A 17,234-nucleotide genomic window follows, 5' to 3' on the forward strand; every position below is an offset into this window, starting at 1 on the left:
GGTCCTTTTTGTATGAGGATAATTATTCTGACCTTGTCCTGCTTCTTATTATTTTAGATCTGGGTGCAGATTTTGCCCCACTGGGCTTCTATGGGATCTGTTTGGCAATGTTGAGGAGAACCAGGAATGTGACATGAAGAAAATTACCTGTAGTTGAGTGTTTTCTATCACCCAGATATGTCACTATGCTGTTGTTGATGTAAAGGTGTAACAGTTTTCCATGTGCAATATTGAAAGTCAAAGAATTAGAGCAGTTGGTGAAATAAACAGGGCTTTAGAAAAAAAGCTGGACTAAACAAAGTTGGAATGGGGTGGATTTGGGAAATGACTCATGTCAGAATCAGGTCACTCGTGTGTCAGAACACACACACTACATGCCTCATCTCTGACACATTACTCTTTTCTGACTAGTATTTGAAAATGTTATGTAAGATAACAGTGACTGCATTCTTAGTTCTTCCATAAATTAAGGTTTATTGAAAGAAGAGCTTTTAAAGACACAAAAATTAAAAAACGGTTGTCTGCTAATTAAACCTAATAGCGTCAGTTAGAGTAACCAGATATTCTTGAGTTCACCACTGGCATCTGGAGGTTGATAAGGGCAGGTGATGGTACAGTAATCATATTCATTTTTGCTCTTTTGGTCTGTGATCATTTAGAGAATATTCAAGGAGAAGGTCCACGCTGCCTTCAAAAAGTGCATAAAGATATTGTGAAAGTAATCCAAAGAACAGAGCGATTTAATCCAAGACTTCTGAAAAGATATGATTACTTCATATGATAAACAGATTTACTTGAGGCTTTTATTCACATATAAACATTAATGTTTGCACATACATAGATACATACAGCACATCAAATATGGTAAACAGAAGGTCTTTATGGGAGTGTACCAAATTGTAAAATGTTCAACTTCTGAAAATAACTACAGACACTAATCTAATGTAATCTGGGGGAAGATATTAATCCCTTTCTCAGGGACATCTGTAATTGTGCTATAATGCTGATTTATATGTTTCAGAATTGAACATCTGGGTCTAAATATGGCCATGCAACTTTTGGTGGGTGTGCCATTAGAGATGGTCCACGGAGCTTTGAGAATCGGCCTGGTGTATGTGTGTGGCGTACTGGCAGGTGAGTCAAACTCAGCATATATTTTTAGGTTTACTGTTTGTGATGAGAAAGTGTGTTTTTTTTAATGCAGTCTCCTTCAAGTGCCCCTGTTATGCTCTTTCGGATATTAGCTTTCATGTAATGTGTAATATAACTGTTTGTGAATGTAAAAGGTCTGCGGAATTTCAAAGAGCAAAGTCCACCACAACTGGAGTTATTGTCTCCCAGAAGAAATCAGCAATACTGAAACATATCATCAAAAATTCCAAACCTTACTTCCTGCATAAACAGGATAGGTTACATATTTTCCTATAGTCTTCTTTGGCTGACTGTGAACACTGTGTGTGTTGACCCGCCCTCAAAAACTGTAGCTGTGACCTGGAATAGTTTGGTTTGTGTTGTCGTCATATCTAGAAGACGCTGTTCTCTGTACTGCGAAAGTAAAAATCACTTTGCATGTACTCCCAAAGTATGTGAATAGTCCATGGTTACAATTAATTTTTGAAGTGACACCACACCAGTATAACTTCAACCTTTTGTTGTGTCCCTGTCATTTTACTTCTCATATCTTGCTGAGTTCAACATGGGATCTGCAAAATGCTTATTCACTAAAGATAAAGCAATAAAAAAAACTTTATACTTTTTTTGTACCATCTTGGTTACAGCCTGTATATATGATTAATCATTTATGTACATATTTTCTACTGAGTATTCAAAACATGTTTGTTTTGTATGCGTACACCCAGTGCACAGCTGTCAACTTCTGCTAACTCAAATTATTGAAAAACTTTAAAATTGTGTTGATTAATGCAGACTGTCTGTTATTCTTACTACTTTGATTAGTGATATAGTGTTGAGCAAGATTTTGATACTGTTGATATCAATCTGACTAGTCAGAGCAGAATATGTGCTTGGAAAGGACTGGTTTAGAGAGACCGGATCCTTAAACAAGCCATTTCAGAGAAAGAGCTAATGCTGCATTGTATATTGTGAGAAAATTTAAGTGTTTTTGGACCTTGAATGCATTTAAGCTTCCATCCCTTTCCAGACTCCTAATACCCAACAGCCTTCATTCAAGGGTTCAGGCAGCTCTTTCAATCATGACATGACACTTATGACTTAACCAGACTAGTTCATTGAGGTCACATTTATCTTTATCGTTGTTCTAGTCATTTGCCATTCTTTCCACAAATTGCTGTTAATTAATCTAATCGTTGGGCCTTAGATTAAGTGATGCATATGCAAAATGTTACTACACCTATTTAACTGTACAAATCATTACAAAATGTATATTCCAACAGTCATCAATTATATAAATTTTATACACTGTCATTGGTAAAATGTCAATTTTGATTTAATCCAACCACTATATTTTTATGTCATTTACTTGAAGTTGAAGTTCTAAAAACTCATAAAATCAAGTCAAAATCCTGGAAATTATTCAAAAGAGTCAGCTGATGAAGCGAACATGTTGGTATAACATTATGATTATATAATTATTTCCATGTCCAGCCATGTGCTTTCAGACTTGTGAAGATTAACAAATGGAAAGCTGATTAAACACTACAAACACTCTGAGCTTTTCCAACATTAGAAAACCTCACACAACAGTTTGCAACCCCTGCTGAGAGGAACAGAGAGGTAAAAACAACAAAAAACAAACAGACTGGAGAATGCAAGAAAAACAGAGATGAAGAGGCATGAGGAGTGAAAGTGAGAATGATGCAGAGCAGAGGAGAGAAGAAAGGAGGGGGGAAGTTCACATGAATTTTCTACCAGCTGTGGGGTTTGATGTGAAATGGAAATGTCATTTCATTCTCCTTGATGACATTAGCGGCTAATATCAGTGTGTGTGTGTGTGTGTGTGTGTGTGTGTGTGTGTGTGTGTCTGTGTGTGTCTGTGTGTGTGTGTGTGTGTGTGTGTTTGTGCATGCGTGCTCCTGGAGAATCAGCAGCAGATGTCATGAAGAGGCAGTTTAACCCCAGCCCTCAATATACTGCAGCCCAGACCCAGAACTGGGAAATTAGTCATACATTTTTGGAATATTTTGGACTGTTTGTAGAGCTTGCAGCATACATAAACAGGTTTGGTTATGCAAGTTTAAAAATTTATATTCTGCAAAAATTTGTCAAAAATCTTTGTGAATTACATAGCCAGAGGACTTTCCTGGTCTGATCTTTTGCCCTAAACTGAGTGGAATTTGAGAGAAAATGTACTGTATTTAAACCTCCTGCTTTTACAAAGAGAAAAGACTGAACCAAGCTAACTGAGTGTAAAGAGCGCAGTATCTCATATTGATATCTTTATTCTCAAATTTCATCCCCCTCCCTTTTTTTATTTTTATTATTGAAAAAATAAACCAATTGTTTCTGTCCGATCATAAATAATTGGTACATTTTCTTTTTTTAGTGAATTATACTTCTAATATCTGACGGTCCTTCTGCACATTTACTATCCTTCATTATGACTGTTACAAACATGCCAGGTTCCACCTCCACATAATCACAACGCACACCATCACCTGAGTTCTAAATCACATCCACCTGATCCTCATCACCAGCCTATCACCGCAGCACCATAAAAGCCACACACACGCACTCAAACATTGTCCGGTCACGTTTGCGACCAGATCATTCCTCTATGCTTACTATAAGGACTAACTCCTCTTCTACTCTCTCCAGCGATTCTCTCTGAAGACCCAGTTCCCCAAGTGTGCGTGTGTGTGGCTCACCGTCCCTCCAAGAAGTCTTCACCCTACCTTCACGGATCCATCCTCATTGTGACTCATCACTACCTGCTCCTCTGCTTGTGTCTGTGTATAATAAACATCTTCATTCTGTTAATCCTCAGCTTCCCGAGTGATCCGTAACAGATGACCGGACCAGCACCGCCAGGCACAAGCATGAGCCTCACGGACCCCTTTCAAGATCTGGTTGATGCACTCTGACGAACACTCATGGCAAAACCAGCACCTCCTACACCAGCGAGCACTTCCGCCGACCCTGTCATCACTTCCTCACCTGCCGTTCACGCCAGTCCCATGGCCAGGCCGGCGCCCTACTCTGGTTCGGCGGAGGAATGCAGCGGATTCCTCCTTCAATGTTCGCTGGTCCTGGAGATGCAACCGCACTTGTACCCCACTGATCATTCAAATGTAGCCTTTATTATTTCCCAGCTGCAAGGTAAAGCACTACTGTGGGCAGATTCTCTCTGGACTCAAAATAACCCAGTTATCCAGTCTTATTCTAGCTTCATCGACCATTTCTGTGAAGTTTTCAGGAGACCAGCTTGGGACTCTAACATTGGTGAGAAGCTGTATAACCTAAAACAAGGAAAATGTCTGTCAATGAATATGCCCTTCAGTTTAGGACTCTGGTGGCCTCCAGTGGATGGAACGAACAGGCTTTACTTACGACCTACCGTCAAGGATTGGAACCCCGAGTGCGGTTGCATCTCGCTGCATACGAGGATACCATCGGACTCGAGCGATTCATCCAGCTATCCATCCGCTTCGCCACTCGTATGCAGTCGTGCTTAGAAGAGCACCAGGGCCAGTCGCATTCCTCCACACCACTCTGCCGGCCAGAAAACGTCAGCCCCCCAGAACCAGCCAGCGAGCCTATGATCCTCGACTCCTACCGCCTCACTATGGCGGAGCGTCAGAGACGGCTGGCCCAGAATCTGTGCTTCTACTGTGCAGCCCCGGGGCATGCTATAGCAGTGTGCCCCGTCCGTCCTCCTCGTCCTATGGTGAGTGCCATTCTCCCTTCAAGATACCAAATAAAACCACTCACCACTATTGTGACACTTACTGCCGCTGACATGTCTCTTCCATTTTCCGCCCTCCTCGATTCTGGGTCAGCCGGCAACTTCATCTCCGGCCCCATATCCCTCCAAACTGGACTACTCCATCACGAGGAGATCCATCTGCTGGTTCTGGAGGAATCCACCACCGACGTTATTCTAGGGCACCCGTGGCTGGAGCAGCACAACCCCGTGATTTCCTGGAAGACGGGCGAGATCCTGAAGTGTGGCAAAGCCTGTTTCCAATCATGCATCTCCGGTTGTCCAGTTCCAGTCACACCGTCCCCTGAACCTCTCCCAGTCTACTCCACGTCTATTGAGAGCCCAGTTGAAAATCAGTCCATCACCATTCCTCAATGCTACGCCCCCTTCAGCGACGTCTTCTGCCCTAAACGGGCCTCCAAGCTGCCTCCACACCGGCTGTGGGACTGTGCCATCGATCTGCTGCCGGGTGAACCAGTGCCAAAGGGAAGGATATATCCCCTATCCATTCCCGAGGAGAAGGCCATGAAGGAATACATCAAGGAGGCGCTGGCCCAAGGGTATATTCGTCCATCTACCTCCCCTGCTGCTTCAAGCTTTTTCTTCGTAGAGAAGAAGAATGGAGGCTTGAGGCCATGTATTGATTACCGAGCACTCAATAACATCACTGTAAAATTCCAGTACCCACTTCCCCTCGTCCCAGCTGCCCTGGAACATCTCTGTGGTGCCACTGTGTTCACCAAGTTGGACCTCCGCAGCGCATACAACCTCATCAGGATACGTGAGGGGGACAAGTGGAAGACCGCCTTCATTACCCCTACTGGTCACTACTAATATTGCGTCATGCCGTATGGGCTTGTTAACGCCCTCTCCGTATTCCAGGATTTCATCCACGAGTTGCTCAGGGATTTCCTCCACAAGTCTGTCTTGGTATATATCGATGATATCCTCATCTATTCCCGGAGCCTGGCAGAACATCAACGCCACGTTGCAGAGGTCCTGCAACGCCTGAGGGACTACCAGCTAGAGCTGAAACAACGAATCGATTTAATCGATTAAAATCGATTATTAAAATAGTTGTCAACTAATTTAGTCATCGATTCGTTGCTAAATAATTTATTTGCCGTAAGCGGCTTATTTCGTGCATATTTCAGATCTGCGGTGACCAAAGTGTGGCAGTAATGAGCCACCGGAGGATTTACTCAGCCAGTACAACAGGAGAAGTAGCGAATAGCCAATAGCTGGCCTCATTTTATGTCACGTGCTTCCCGAACGGCGTCTCTGCAGCATTCAGCAGGATGTGGGAGTACTTTATTTTGAGCCTTCAAAAAAGAAGATTAACCTGTAAACTCTGCACTACTGAACTGTTTAAGGGACCGTTCACATATCGTGTCTTTTGCGCGCTCATGTTCGTTATTTCCAATGTAGGCGCGCAGTATGCGCGCCCATAATGGAAGCGACGCGGTCGCGACGCACCCGTTTTTCCAGGCGCGTGCACACTGCATCGAGTTAAAAACATTTCAACTTTTCAGAATGCAGCAAGCGCACCGCGGGTCATGTGACAAGAACTAAATAATCAGCTTCATCCTTTCCCGTAACAACGTTAAAAGCTCAGCCAAGATGAAGGAACAGCTGATCATAGCTGTATATGGATTCCCATTTTGAAATAAATTTAGTAGCAGAGCTACTGCAAGCGATTTTTAGAGCTGCAAATCCATTTATCCTTTGCTGAAATTTCCGCGTCTTCAAGGAGAGAGCACGTCATGGTTGCTTAGCAAAGGCAGACGCCTCAGGGGCGCTTCTGCACGAGCGCTTTGGAAAGGAGGAGAAAGCGGTGCGCACAGTCTATGGGTGCGCCTAGCGTTTTAGGCGCGATATGTGAACGGCCCCTAAGCCTTTTATTTGTGCAGATTCTCCAGTACAATGTTGTTTGCAAATGTTTAGTTGTAAAAGCTGATAACATTGCTTTTTAACAGTTAACATTTAAAGCTTTACAAACATGTTCTGTGATCAGTTTGTCGTTTACCAGTTCATAATTCAGTCGTGCAGCCTAATTATGACTGAATGAGAGAGGTAAATGTTTAAAGATATTTGAAATGCACTTTTTTTTCTAAGTATTCACTGCTCTTTTTCACACAGCAGGTTTTTTGTGTGTCCGTTTTTTCTGGACAACCTTCTGATGGATTTTACTTTAAATTGTGAGTTCCATTCAGGTTTCATGCCATTGGCACTTTATTCGAAGGATTGTTTACAATTTCACAGCATAAGCTATAAAGCTGTTTCCCAGTAAATAATAAAATACAATGCACTGCAATCTTATTCTGTTTTATCCTTATTCTTCGTGAAAATATGTTCTGAAAGATTCCTTAATAAGCTTTGTTCGGGATGTTAAACTACTTTAGGAGCTCTAAGGACTGCCATGGTGAAAACATTATTTGAAATCTCCTTGTGAAATTTGATAGAGTATGGGTCAGTGTTTTGATTGCAGAAGAGTTTGACAAGGGATCACTAACACATAATAAAACAACTCCAGGTATATTTGTGATGAGGATATGACAATGCAAAATTATTAAAATCTCTTAAAAATATATGCTGAATGATAAAGACCCTTTATTAATAATTTACTTTAGGGGAAAAATGGAAAAAACTAAAATATAAGTACATAAACCGATTAATCGATTAATCGTAAAAATAATCGACAGATTAATCGATTATCAAAATAATCGTTAGTTGCAGCCCTACTACCAGCTCTACCTCAAAGTCGAAAAATGTTCCTTCCATCAGCCCTCAGTGCAGTTCCTTGGCTATACCATCAATCGCAGTGGCATCCAGATGGACGAGGGGAAGGTGAGCGCAGTCAAGGATTGGCCCACTCCAACCACCATCAAAGAATTGCAGCGGTTCCTTGGCTTCGCAAATTTCTATATATGGTTTATACAAAACTTGAGTACCATCACCAGTCCTCTTACCAATCTCCTCCGCCAGAAACCTAAGTCTCTCTCCTGGACTCCAACCGCCACAGAAGCCTTCCAAACCCTTAAACAGGCCTTTACGACCGCCCCACTCCTGGTCCATCCTGATCCCGATCGGCCCTTCGTGGTGGAAGTGGACCCCTCAACCACCGGAGTGGGAGCGGTCCTATCCCAGGAGCAGGGGAATCCCAGCTGCCTCCATCCATGCGCCTTCTTTTCCCGGAAACTCAACCCGGCGGAGGTAAACCACGACATCGGAAATCGGGAATTGCTAGCCATCAAACTAGCTCTGGAGGAATGGAGGCATTGGCTAGAGGGAGACAAACACCCATTTCAAGTCCTCACTGACCATAAGAACCTAGAATACCTTCTAGTAGCCAAGAGACTCAATCCCAGACAGGCCCGCTGGGCGTTATTCTTCACCCGTTTCCAATTCACCATCTCGTACCGCCCAGGGGTGAAAAACGTAAAGGCCGATGCTCTATCCAGATGCTACGCTCTCGAAGAGAAATCTGAAACTCCAGAAACCATCCTCCCAGAAAATATCATTGTCTCTCCGATTACTTGGTCTTCTGACACTCTTCCTCCAGCCGAGCCTCCTACCAACATCCCGCCGGGTTGCCCACTGGGACACCTATACATCCCCAGGACACGGCGCACCCCACTCATCCACTCCACTCATACGTCACTTGGCACTGGTCACCCGGGGGTCAATGAAACTCTCTCGCTGCTAAGGGAACGCTTCTGGTGGCCCAACATGGCCTCGGATGTCAGGAGGTACGTGAGTGGATGTACCAGCTGCGCCATGTCCAAAAGTCCTCGCCATCTACCATCTGGCAAGCTCCATCCTCTGCCCGTTCCTAATCGCCCGTGGTCACACCTAGGGGTGGACTTCATTACTGACCTCCCGCCTTCAGATAACAATACCTGTATTTTGGTTATAGTGGATAGATTTTCTAAATCCCTTCGTCTTCTTCCTCTAAAGGGCCTACCTACAGCCATGGAAACGGCTGAATTACTGTTCAACCATGTCTTTAGGTACTTCGGCATCCCAGAAGATATCGTATCGGACCGAGGCCCCCAGTTCATCTCCCGGGTGTGGAAAGCCTTCCATTCCCTCCTAGGTGTGGCCATCAGCCTGTCCTCCGGGTATCATCCTCAATCAAACGGGCAGATGGAGAGGAAGGTCCAGGAGATCGGACGCTTCCCGAGTTATCCGTAACAATGACATGGATATCCTATTAGAACATTAAAAAGTTGTAGAGACATATGCATTGCAACTACAGAAACATGAAAAAGCCAGTTAATAATTTCACATTCATCAACAGCGGTGTGCAGGTCTGATCACAATGTGTGTATTCACTGTGTGAATGTGGATGTACATAATTACATCTTTACAAGGCATTGCCATTCTCTGCCTAGAGAAATTTGATATAGTAATTAGAGGTTGCATGTTTGCTTTAATCTTCACATAAAGACGTTACACTTTTTACGCTTGATATCACTTGATATTGTTGTTTTTTTAGTAGTATCCAAATAACATGATCAAAATGAGTGCCTAATTTTCACCAGTTACAGAACTTACAGAACGCAATTATTTGTTATTTTCTTTCTTCTGTGAAACACAAAAGATCTTTGGCAGAATTCTCATGAACTCATTGTTCTCTGATACTCTTGCCATTTGCCAACTTTTAAATCTCATTTGCCGTCATTAGTTCAAATATTATTTGGTCAGTGGCTTACAGTGTTTTTTTTATATGATATTGACTCCAGCAGACTCCAATATTTGAAGAAAGTGAATATATTGGTGATGCCTGAACATAAGTTTGTGTCATCGTGACTTTTGTCTGCATTGCCTTCCTGCAGGTTCATTGGCAGTGTCAGTGACAGACATGACAGCACCTGTTGTCGGTTCATCAGGCGGAGTCTACGCTTTGGTCTCCGCCCACCTCGCCAATGTTGTCATGGTAATCAAGAAATTTCTATATTTTCTTATTATAGCAGTTTGAGCAGTTGTGAAAATGTTTTGCTCCAAAAAAATGATTATTGTTCAGTTTTTGATAATGCTAAGAGATATCAAATATGCCATTAATCACAGTGGTGATACTAAGTACGTATGTTTATTATATAGTCTTAACTCAGCTCCCGTTTAAAATTCCTTTGAATCCTTTGAAAAATATCAGGATGCCCTTGCCTCAGACTGTCAGGATAAATGATGAGTGTGAAGTTCAGCCTGATGTCTCTTGTCACTAAAAATTACTCAAACTCAAGCAGTTAACCCTCTCTGTTGTGTATGTGCGTGATTCACATTCCATCTCTATTTCAGATACAGGTTATCAAGTAGCTGAAAGATTGTAAGGTTCGCCTTTTAGACATGCATATGTTATTAAGCACATTTACATGCACACCAGTAAACTGTTAACTCACAAATACCCACTTATTTAAATAACCAGCTTTCCCCATTTACTTGCACATCAGTAACCAGGGGCCTGTTTCATAAAACAAGTTCAACAAATAAGCCAGGCTTTTTTCAGTTAGTCTGACATATTATGAACCACATAAACTGACAAGTCAAGTCACCTTTATTTATATAGCGCTTTAAACAAAATACATTGCGTCAAAGCAACTGAACAGCATTCATTAGGAAAACAGTGTGTAAATAATGCAAAATGACAGTTAGGCAGTTCATAATTGAATTTCAGTGATGTCATCTCTGTTCAGTTTAAATAGTGTCTGTGCATTAATTTGCAATCAAGTAAACGATATCGCTGTAGATGAAGTGACCCCAACTAAGCAAGCCAGAGGCGACAACGGCAAGGAACCAAAACTCCATCGGTGACAGAATGGAGAAAAAACCTTGGGAGAAACCAGGCTCAGTTGGGGCAGTTATTCCTGTTCTGGAATAAGAGAGAAACAGACTAAAATTAGTGTAGATGCCATTCTTCTAATGATGTAGCAAATACATCGGGTGTTATAGAAAGTGTTCCCGGTTCCGGTTTACCTAATTAATGCAGCCTAAAAATCCTTTAACGGATTTGGATATTAGAAGCATATTAGTATGTTATGTGTAAACCAGGTTAAAGAGATGGGTCTTTAATCTAGATTTAAACTGGAAGAGTGTGTCTGCCTCCCGAACAATGTAAGGTAGGTTATTCCAGAGTTTAGGTACCAAAAAGGAAAATGATCTGCCGCCCGCAGTTGATTTTGATATTCTAGGTATTATCAAATTGCCTGAGTTTTGAGAACGCAGCAGACGTGGAGGATTATAATGGAACAGGAGCTCATTCAAATACTGAGGTGCTAAATCATTCAGGGCTTTATAAGTAATAAGCAATATTTTAAAATCTATACGATGCTTGATAGAGAGCCAGTGCAGTGTTGACAGGACCGGGCTAATATGGTCATACTTCCTGGTTCTAGTAAGAACTCTTGCTGCTGAATTTTGGAATAGCTGTAGTTTGTTTACTAAGCGTGCAGAACAACCACCCAATAAAGCATTACAATAATCTAACCTTGAGGTCATAAATGCATGGATTAACATTTCTGCATTTGACATTGAGAGCATAGGCCGTAATTTAGATATATTTTTGAGATGGAAAAATGCAGTTTTACAAATACTAGAAATGTGGCTTTCTAAGGAAAGATTGCTATCAAATAGCACACCTAGGTTCCTAACTGATGATGAAGAATTGACAGAGCAGCCATCAAGTCTTTGACAGTGTTCTATGTTAATACATGCAGAGTTTTTAGGTCCTATAATTAACACCTCTGTTTTTTCAGAATTTAGCAGTAAGAAGTTATTCGTCATCCAGTTTTTTATATCGACTATGCATTCCATTAGTTTTTCAAATTGGTGTGTTTCACCGGGCCACGAAGAAATATAGAGCTGAGTATCATCAGCTAACAGTGAAAGCTAACACCATGTTTCCTGATGATATCTCCCAAGGGTAACATATAAAGCATGAAGAGTAGCGGCCCTAGTACTGAGCCTTGAGGTATTCCATACTGCAGTTGTGATCGATATGATACCTCTTCATTCACTGCTTCAAATTGATGGCGGTCATATAAGTATGATTTAAACCATGCTAATGCACTTCCATTAATGCCAACAAAATGTTCAAGTCTATGCAAAAGAATGTTGTGGTCAATAGTGTCGAACGCAGCACTTAGACCCAATAGAACTAATAGAGAGATACAACCACGATCAGATGATAAGAGCAGGTCATTTGTAACTCTAAGGAGAGCAGTCTCAGTACTATGATACGGTCAAAATCCTGACTGGAAATCCTCACAGATACCATTTTTCTCTAAGAAGGAATATAATTGTGAGGATACTACCTTTTCTAGTATCTTGGACAGAAAATGGAGATTCAAGATCGGTCTATAATTAACTAGTTCTTTGGGGTCAGGTTGTGTTTTTTGATGAGAGGCTTAATAGCAGCCAGTTTGAAGGTTTTGGGGACATATCCTAATGACAATGAGGAATTAATAATAGTCAGAAGAGGATCTATGACTTCTGGAAGCACCTCTTTTAGGAGCTTAGATGGTATAGGGCATGCAACGTCAACTGGCGGACACTGCACTAGTGATATAAAACACACACACACACACACACACACAGGTCTGTTAAATTAAGCAATACTTTTAAGGTAGTCTAATATTTTTCTGTATAACAAATTGGCACAGTAAGGGTAGATTTAAATAAAGAAAAACGAAATTTAAATAAAGAAAAAACGAAATTTAAATAAAGAAAAACGAAATTTAAATAAAGAAAAACGAAATTAAAAACGAGATTAATTTAGATTGATAATAACGGGTAAAAATGCTAATTCATTTTGTTTCTATTATTCTATTTTCCACAATGTCAAAGAAACAAAACACAAGCTCAGACATGCACTTCGGTCCATACAAACTCCGCTGTTCTGCGCTTTAGCCAGAGAACACTCCCGTTGGTGGAACGTGTCGGTTCTATTTCTAGCATGCACGTTTTCCACGTGGCTCGAGCGCGCCTAAGACGCGTGTCTCAGTGTGCAAACTCCAACCTGTTAAATATGGGAGCCGAAATAAAAACAGACACGCCACGCAGCTGAGACGCTCACGCAGCCAGTGTGTCGCCGGCCTTATTCAAGGGGGAATGAGAACCATTTCGCGGGGGATCCCAGGTGTGCAAAAAAAAAAAAATAGAATGTCAATTTTTTTTATTTATTTTTAAATCTAACGGGAAAAAAGCAAATGAGGCACACAAGTACAGCATTTCTAACAGTAGGCACTATGAATACGTACTTATCAGTCAATTCTACATTAAAACAAAGAGCTTAAGGCTATTTGAGAGTGCCATTTTTCATTCAAATATATTCAGAAGGCCTTTCTTCTAGTGTTCTCCACAAACAACGACCTGCATGTGAGAGTGATGGACAGCTTGACAGCCTCACAAATATGAAGCCTAAAATATCGCTATCGCCCCCTGGTGGCTTGCTGCAGTACAAGTAATATGTAAAAAATAACATAAATTTGGAATTAGATTTAGTATCAAATAATAACATATTAGGATACAATTCGAATTTTATTTTATATTACGAGTATCTGGCCCTTACAGTGTCTGCAGAGAAAAATTCTGGCCCTTTGACAAATATAGTTGATGACCCCTGGTATAGGGTCTAACATACATGTTGTTGGTTTAGATGATTTAACAAGTTTATACAATTCTTCCTCTCCTATAGTAGAGAATGAGTGTAACTGTTTAAGAGTGAAAAAAAGGTGACAAGAAGTTATTTGATAAACTTGTTTTATAAAGCCCCCAGACATTGCAAGTAAGCTGCATTTACATGACTTAATTAAGAAATTTTAGTTAAAAAGTTCCCTGTAGTGACTTCAAAATGCAATCATTTGTGTATCTGACTTAGAGTATTCCATACATTGTCAGTTGAGATGTTAAATAAAGCTTTCAACGTGTCTTTATCCTCTCATGGAGTTATAAATACAGGCCTATATTTCCTTCTTTACAACATTCTCTTTGTCTAGATGCAGTTCATGTAAACACACAGGTTGTGTTTGTTTTGATCTCTGCATTAAGACTGCATTCTTTTTATAGAATGTTCACTTCTTGATGCTGTTTTCTTCAGTGGTAACTAAATAACAGAACCGATGCCTAAGATTCCCCGGAAACATATTTTGTTTTGCATGATCTCAGTCAATACAGAATCAACTTACTGTACATAGACAATTATTGTATTGTATTATTATATAAAATGTATATTTTGTAGCTCTTCCTCTTTTTTGACCAATCAAAGACCTATGTGCTATTTCCTGAAGCTTTGACCTTCTCTCTAAATGAATGGAGGTGTTTTGTACTGCATAATGACCTGGCCAGAGTCATTAAATATTAACACCGGGACTGTCCACAGTCTCTCAAGTCAGATCATGAACCCTCCTGTACTTGCTCAGCATTTCAGATAGAACCTTTAGTGTCAGCACTGGTACATGGTATGGACTCAGATTGCATCCAGACTGTCTACAACAAAAACTGAACTCACATTAGGTCAAATCAAATCTGATTTATTATGTATAATACATGCAAAACTGCAAGACTAACCTTGAATTAGCTGATGAATCACAGGTGCTAATGCTGCTACCTTTGCCAGCTGTGATAGTCACTCACAGGATCACTGAAAATGCCAGAACAAATATACATCTCAGTCTGAAGCAACCTTGATAAAATGGTGTACCAAAACCAATTCCCTGGAACAACACTAGAGGAGTATACGAACAAATACTGAAGTGTTTTCTCTCTTAACTACCAATTTTCTTGTCATTTCTCCTAATTTAATGTTTTTCTCCCTCTGTTTACAGAACTGGTCAGGAATGAAGTGTCAGTTCAAGCTCTTTCGCATGGCAATGGCTCTGGTGTGCAGTATGTTATCTGTTTTTATGTTATTCATGCTAAAATAGTATTTAGTTTGTGAGACTATAAGTCTGTGCTTGAAATTTTAAATGATCGTGATATTCTAGGGGATTGACAATATATTTATACCATTTTTGTTATCAGCTGATTTTAGAGATTTAATCTTTTTTGGGGGGGATATTTATTTTTGCAAAAATATAATAGATATGATGTTGTAAATGTCACTAAGAACAAAACCATTATAACAGGCCAGTTCTTCCAGAACTAGTAGGAAACGTACAGAACTGTTCTAATCAATGAAAGTCCATTAAGTAATGCTTTTCCCCACAATTGATTTGACCATAACATAAGTTGGTCCACAAGATAAGAGGATGAGCTGAATGCTACTCACTTTATCTTGACCTATAAACAATTATAGTTACCAAATACCTGCAACATTTTCTACAATGACACAGATAACATTTGCATCCACTGTCAGTATAAGTCTAAGAAACATACAAATATAAATAAAAGCAAAACATAAAAAATGACTTTGTCCACTTAAGTTTTTTGCATATAAGATTAGCTGTCTTTTTAAATGAAATGCGTAATATATACAGTACAGACCAAAAGTTTGGAAACATTACTATTTTTAATGTTTTTGAAAGAAGTTTCTTCTGCTCATCAAGTCTGCATTTATTTGATCAAAAATACAGAAAAAACAGTAAAATTGTGAAATATTATTACAACTTAAAATAATAGTTTTCTATTTGAATATACTTTGCAAAACAAATAATTTATTCCTGTGATGCAAAGCTGAATTTTTAGCATCATTACTCCAGCCTTTAGTGTCACATGTAACATCCAGTCTATCACATGATCATTTAGAAATCATTCTAATATTCTGATTTATTTTGAGTGTTGGAAACAGTTCTGCTGTCTAATATATTTGATGAATAAAAGGTTAAAAAGAACTGCATTTATTCAAAATAAAAAAAAAATTCTAATAATATATATTCTAATAATACATTTTCTTTACTATCACTTTTTATCAATTTAACCCATCCTTGCTGAATAAAAGTATTGACTTTATTAAAAAAAAGAAAGAAAGAAAAAACTGACCCCAAATTACTGACCAGTAGTGTATATTGTTATTACAAAATATTTCTATTTTAAAAACATAGCTTCTTTTTTTTTTTTTTTTACTTTTTATTCATCAAAGTATCTTAAAAAAGTATCACATGTTCTGAAAAAATATTAAGCAGCAGAACTGTTTCCAACTTTGATAATGAATCATCATATTAGAATGATTTCTAAAGGGATCATGTGATAATGATCCTAAAAATTCAGCTTTGCATCACAGAAATAAATGATAATTTAAAGTATAATACATTTAAAAACAATTATTTTAAATTGTAATAATTTTTCTGTATTTTTGATCAAATAAATGCAGGCTTGATGAGCAGAAGAAACTTCTTTCAAAAACATTAAAAATAGTAATGTTTCCAAACTTTTGGTCTGTACTGTATATATAAACCCTTACATTACTTTCTGTATCTACAGTGAGTGTGGAGTTCGGTCGTGCCGTCTGGCTTCGATTCTATCCCCCAGCATTCCCACCATGCCATAATCCCAGCTTTGTGGCCCATCTGGGGGGTGTGGCAGTGGGCCTCACTCTTGGTGTTGTGGTTCTTCAGAACTATGAACAGCGTTTGCAGGAACAGTCCTTGTTCTGGATCTTCTTCAGTGTCTACACACTCTTTATCCTCTGTGGAATCTTCTGGAACATTTTTGCTTACAGTCTCTTGGACGTCAAGTTACCCCCACCTCCATGAAGGCCGGAGTGTGTGTGCAAAATGACAGGCAACAGCATTTAACAGTTGTAAAGGTCATAAATGAGAAACAAATGCTAAATACCTTACTGCAGCCCTCCTGCAAGTTTGCAGTTTGTGTTAGTGCCTAAACCATGCCAAGTCATCAAAGCAGCTAAAACAGCAGATTCTGATTTTTAAGCAATGTTGAATGTAAAGTTGCAGGAGAAGCTCAATGGTTGATGCTTTTTACAGCTATATACTTTGTGCCAGCCATCGAGGGCTATCAGTGATAGCACAAGTATTAATTTCAAAATAAAACTTTAGGGTTTAGTAGCTGCTGCTGGCTTGTCAGTTTTTCAAGGTGCCAGGTAAAATCATTTTCAGTTGTTAAAGGAATGAATATATTCCTTCAAAGCACAGAATCCGAGGTTGCATGAGCAAAGAGAAATATCAGTATTTGATGAGGACATTTTAGTAAGTGTTCTATATTTTTATTAATATCTAAATATAAGTGCATAAGGTAGTGTGAGAGCACCGTTACAGCTCATTGTGTGTGAAGGACCTTTAAAAGATATTTAAGAGTAACTGAAGTAGCAAGAAAACAGCTAGATTAACTTCTCTCTATCTGTGTTATTTACTGATAAATGTTTCAATGTTAAAAGGTCAGT

General features: G+C 39.7%; 1 protein-coding gene across 4 annotated transcripts in view; it reads left to right on the plus strand.

Moving 5' to 3' along the window:
• The window catches only part of LOC132161299 (rhomboid-related protein 3-like), an 83,692-nt gene extending 66,746 nt beyond the window's left edge, over positions 1–16,946 (plus strand). For all 4 annotated transcript variants that reach the window (XM_059571257.1, XM_059571258.1, XM_059571259.1 and 1 more), the window contains 4 exons: positions 1,022–1,134; positions 9,739–9,839; positions 14,722–14,782; positions 16,316–16,946. In XM_059571257.1, the coding sequence (XP_059427240.1) occupies positions 1,022–1,134; positions 9,739–9,839; positions 14,722–14,782; positions 16,316–16,587 (547 nt within the window). In that variant the 3' untranslated portion in view covers positions 16,588–16,946. The remainder of the gene's footprint in view (positions 1–1,021; positions 1,135–9,738; positions 9,840–14,721; positions 14,783–16,315) is intronic.
• Positions 16,947–17,234: the final 288 nt, after the last annotated feature.

This window comes from Carassius carassius, chromosome 17 (assembly GCF_963082965.1).
Source record: "Carassius carassius chromosome 17, fCarCar2.1, whole genome shotgun sequence".
NCBI lineage: Eukaryota > Metazoa > Chordata > Actinopteri > Cypriniformes > Cyprinidae > Carassius > Carassius carassius.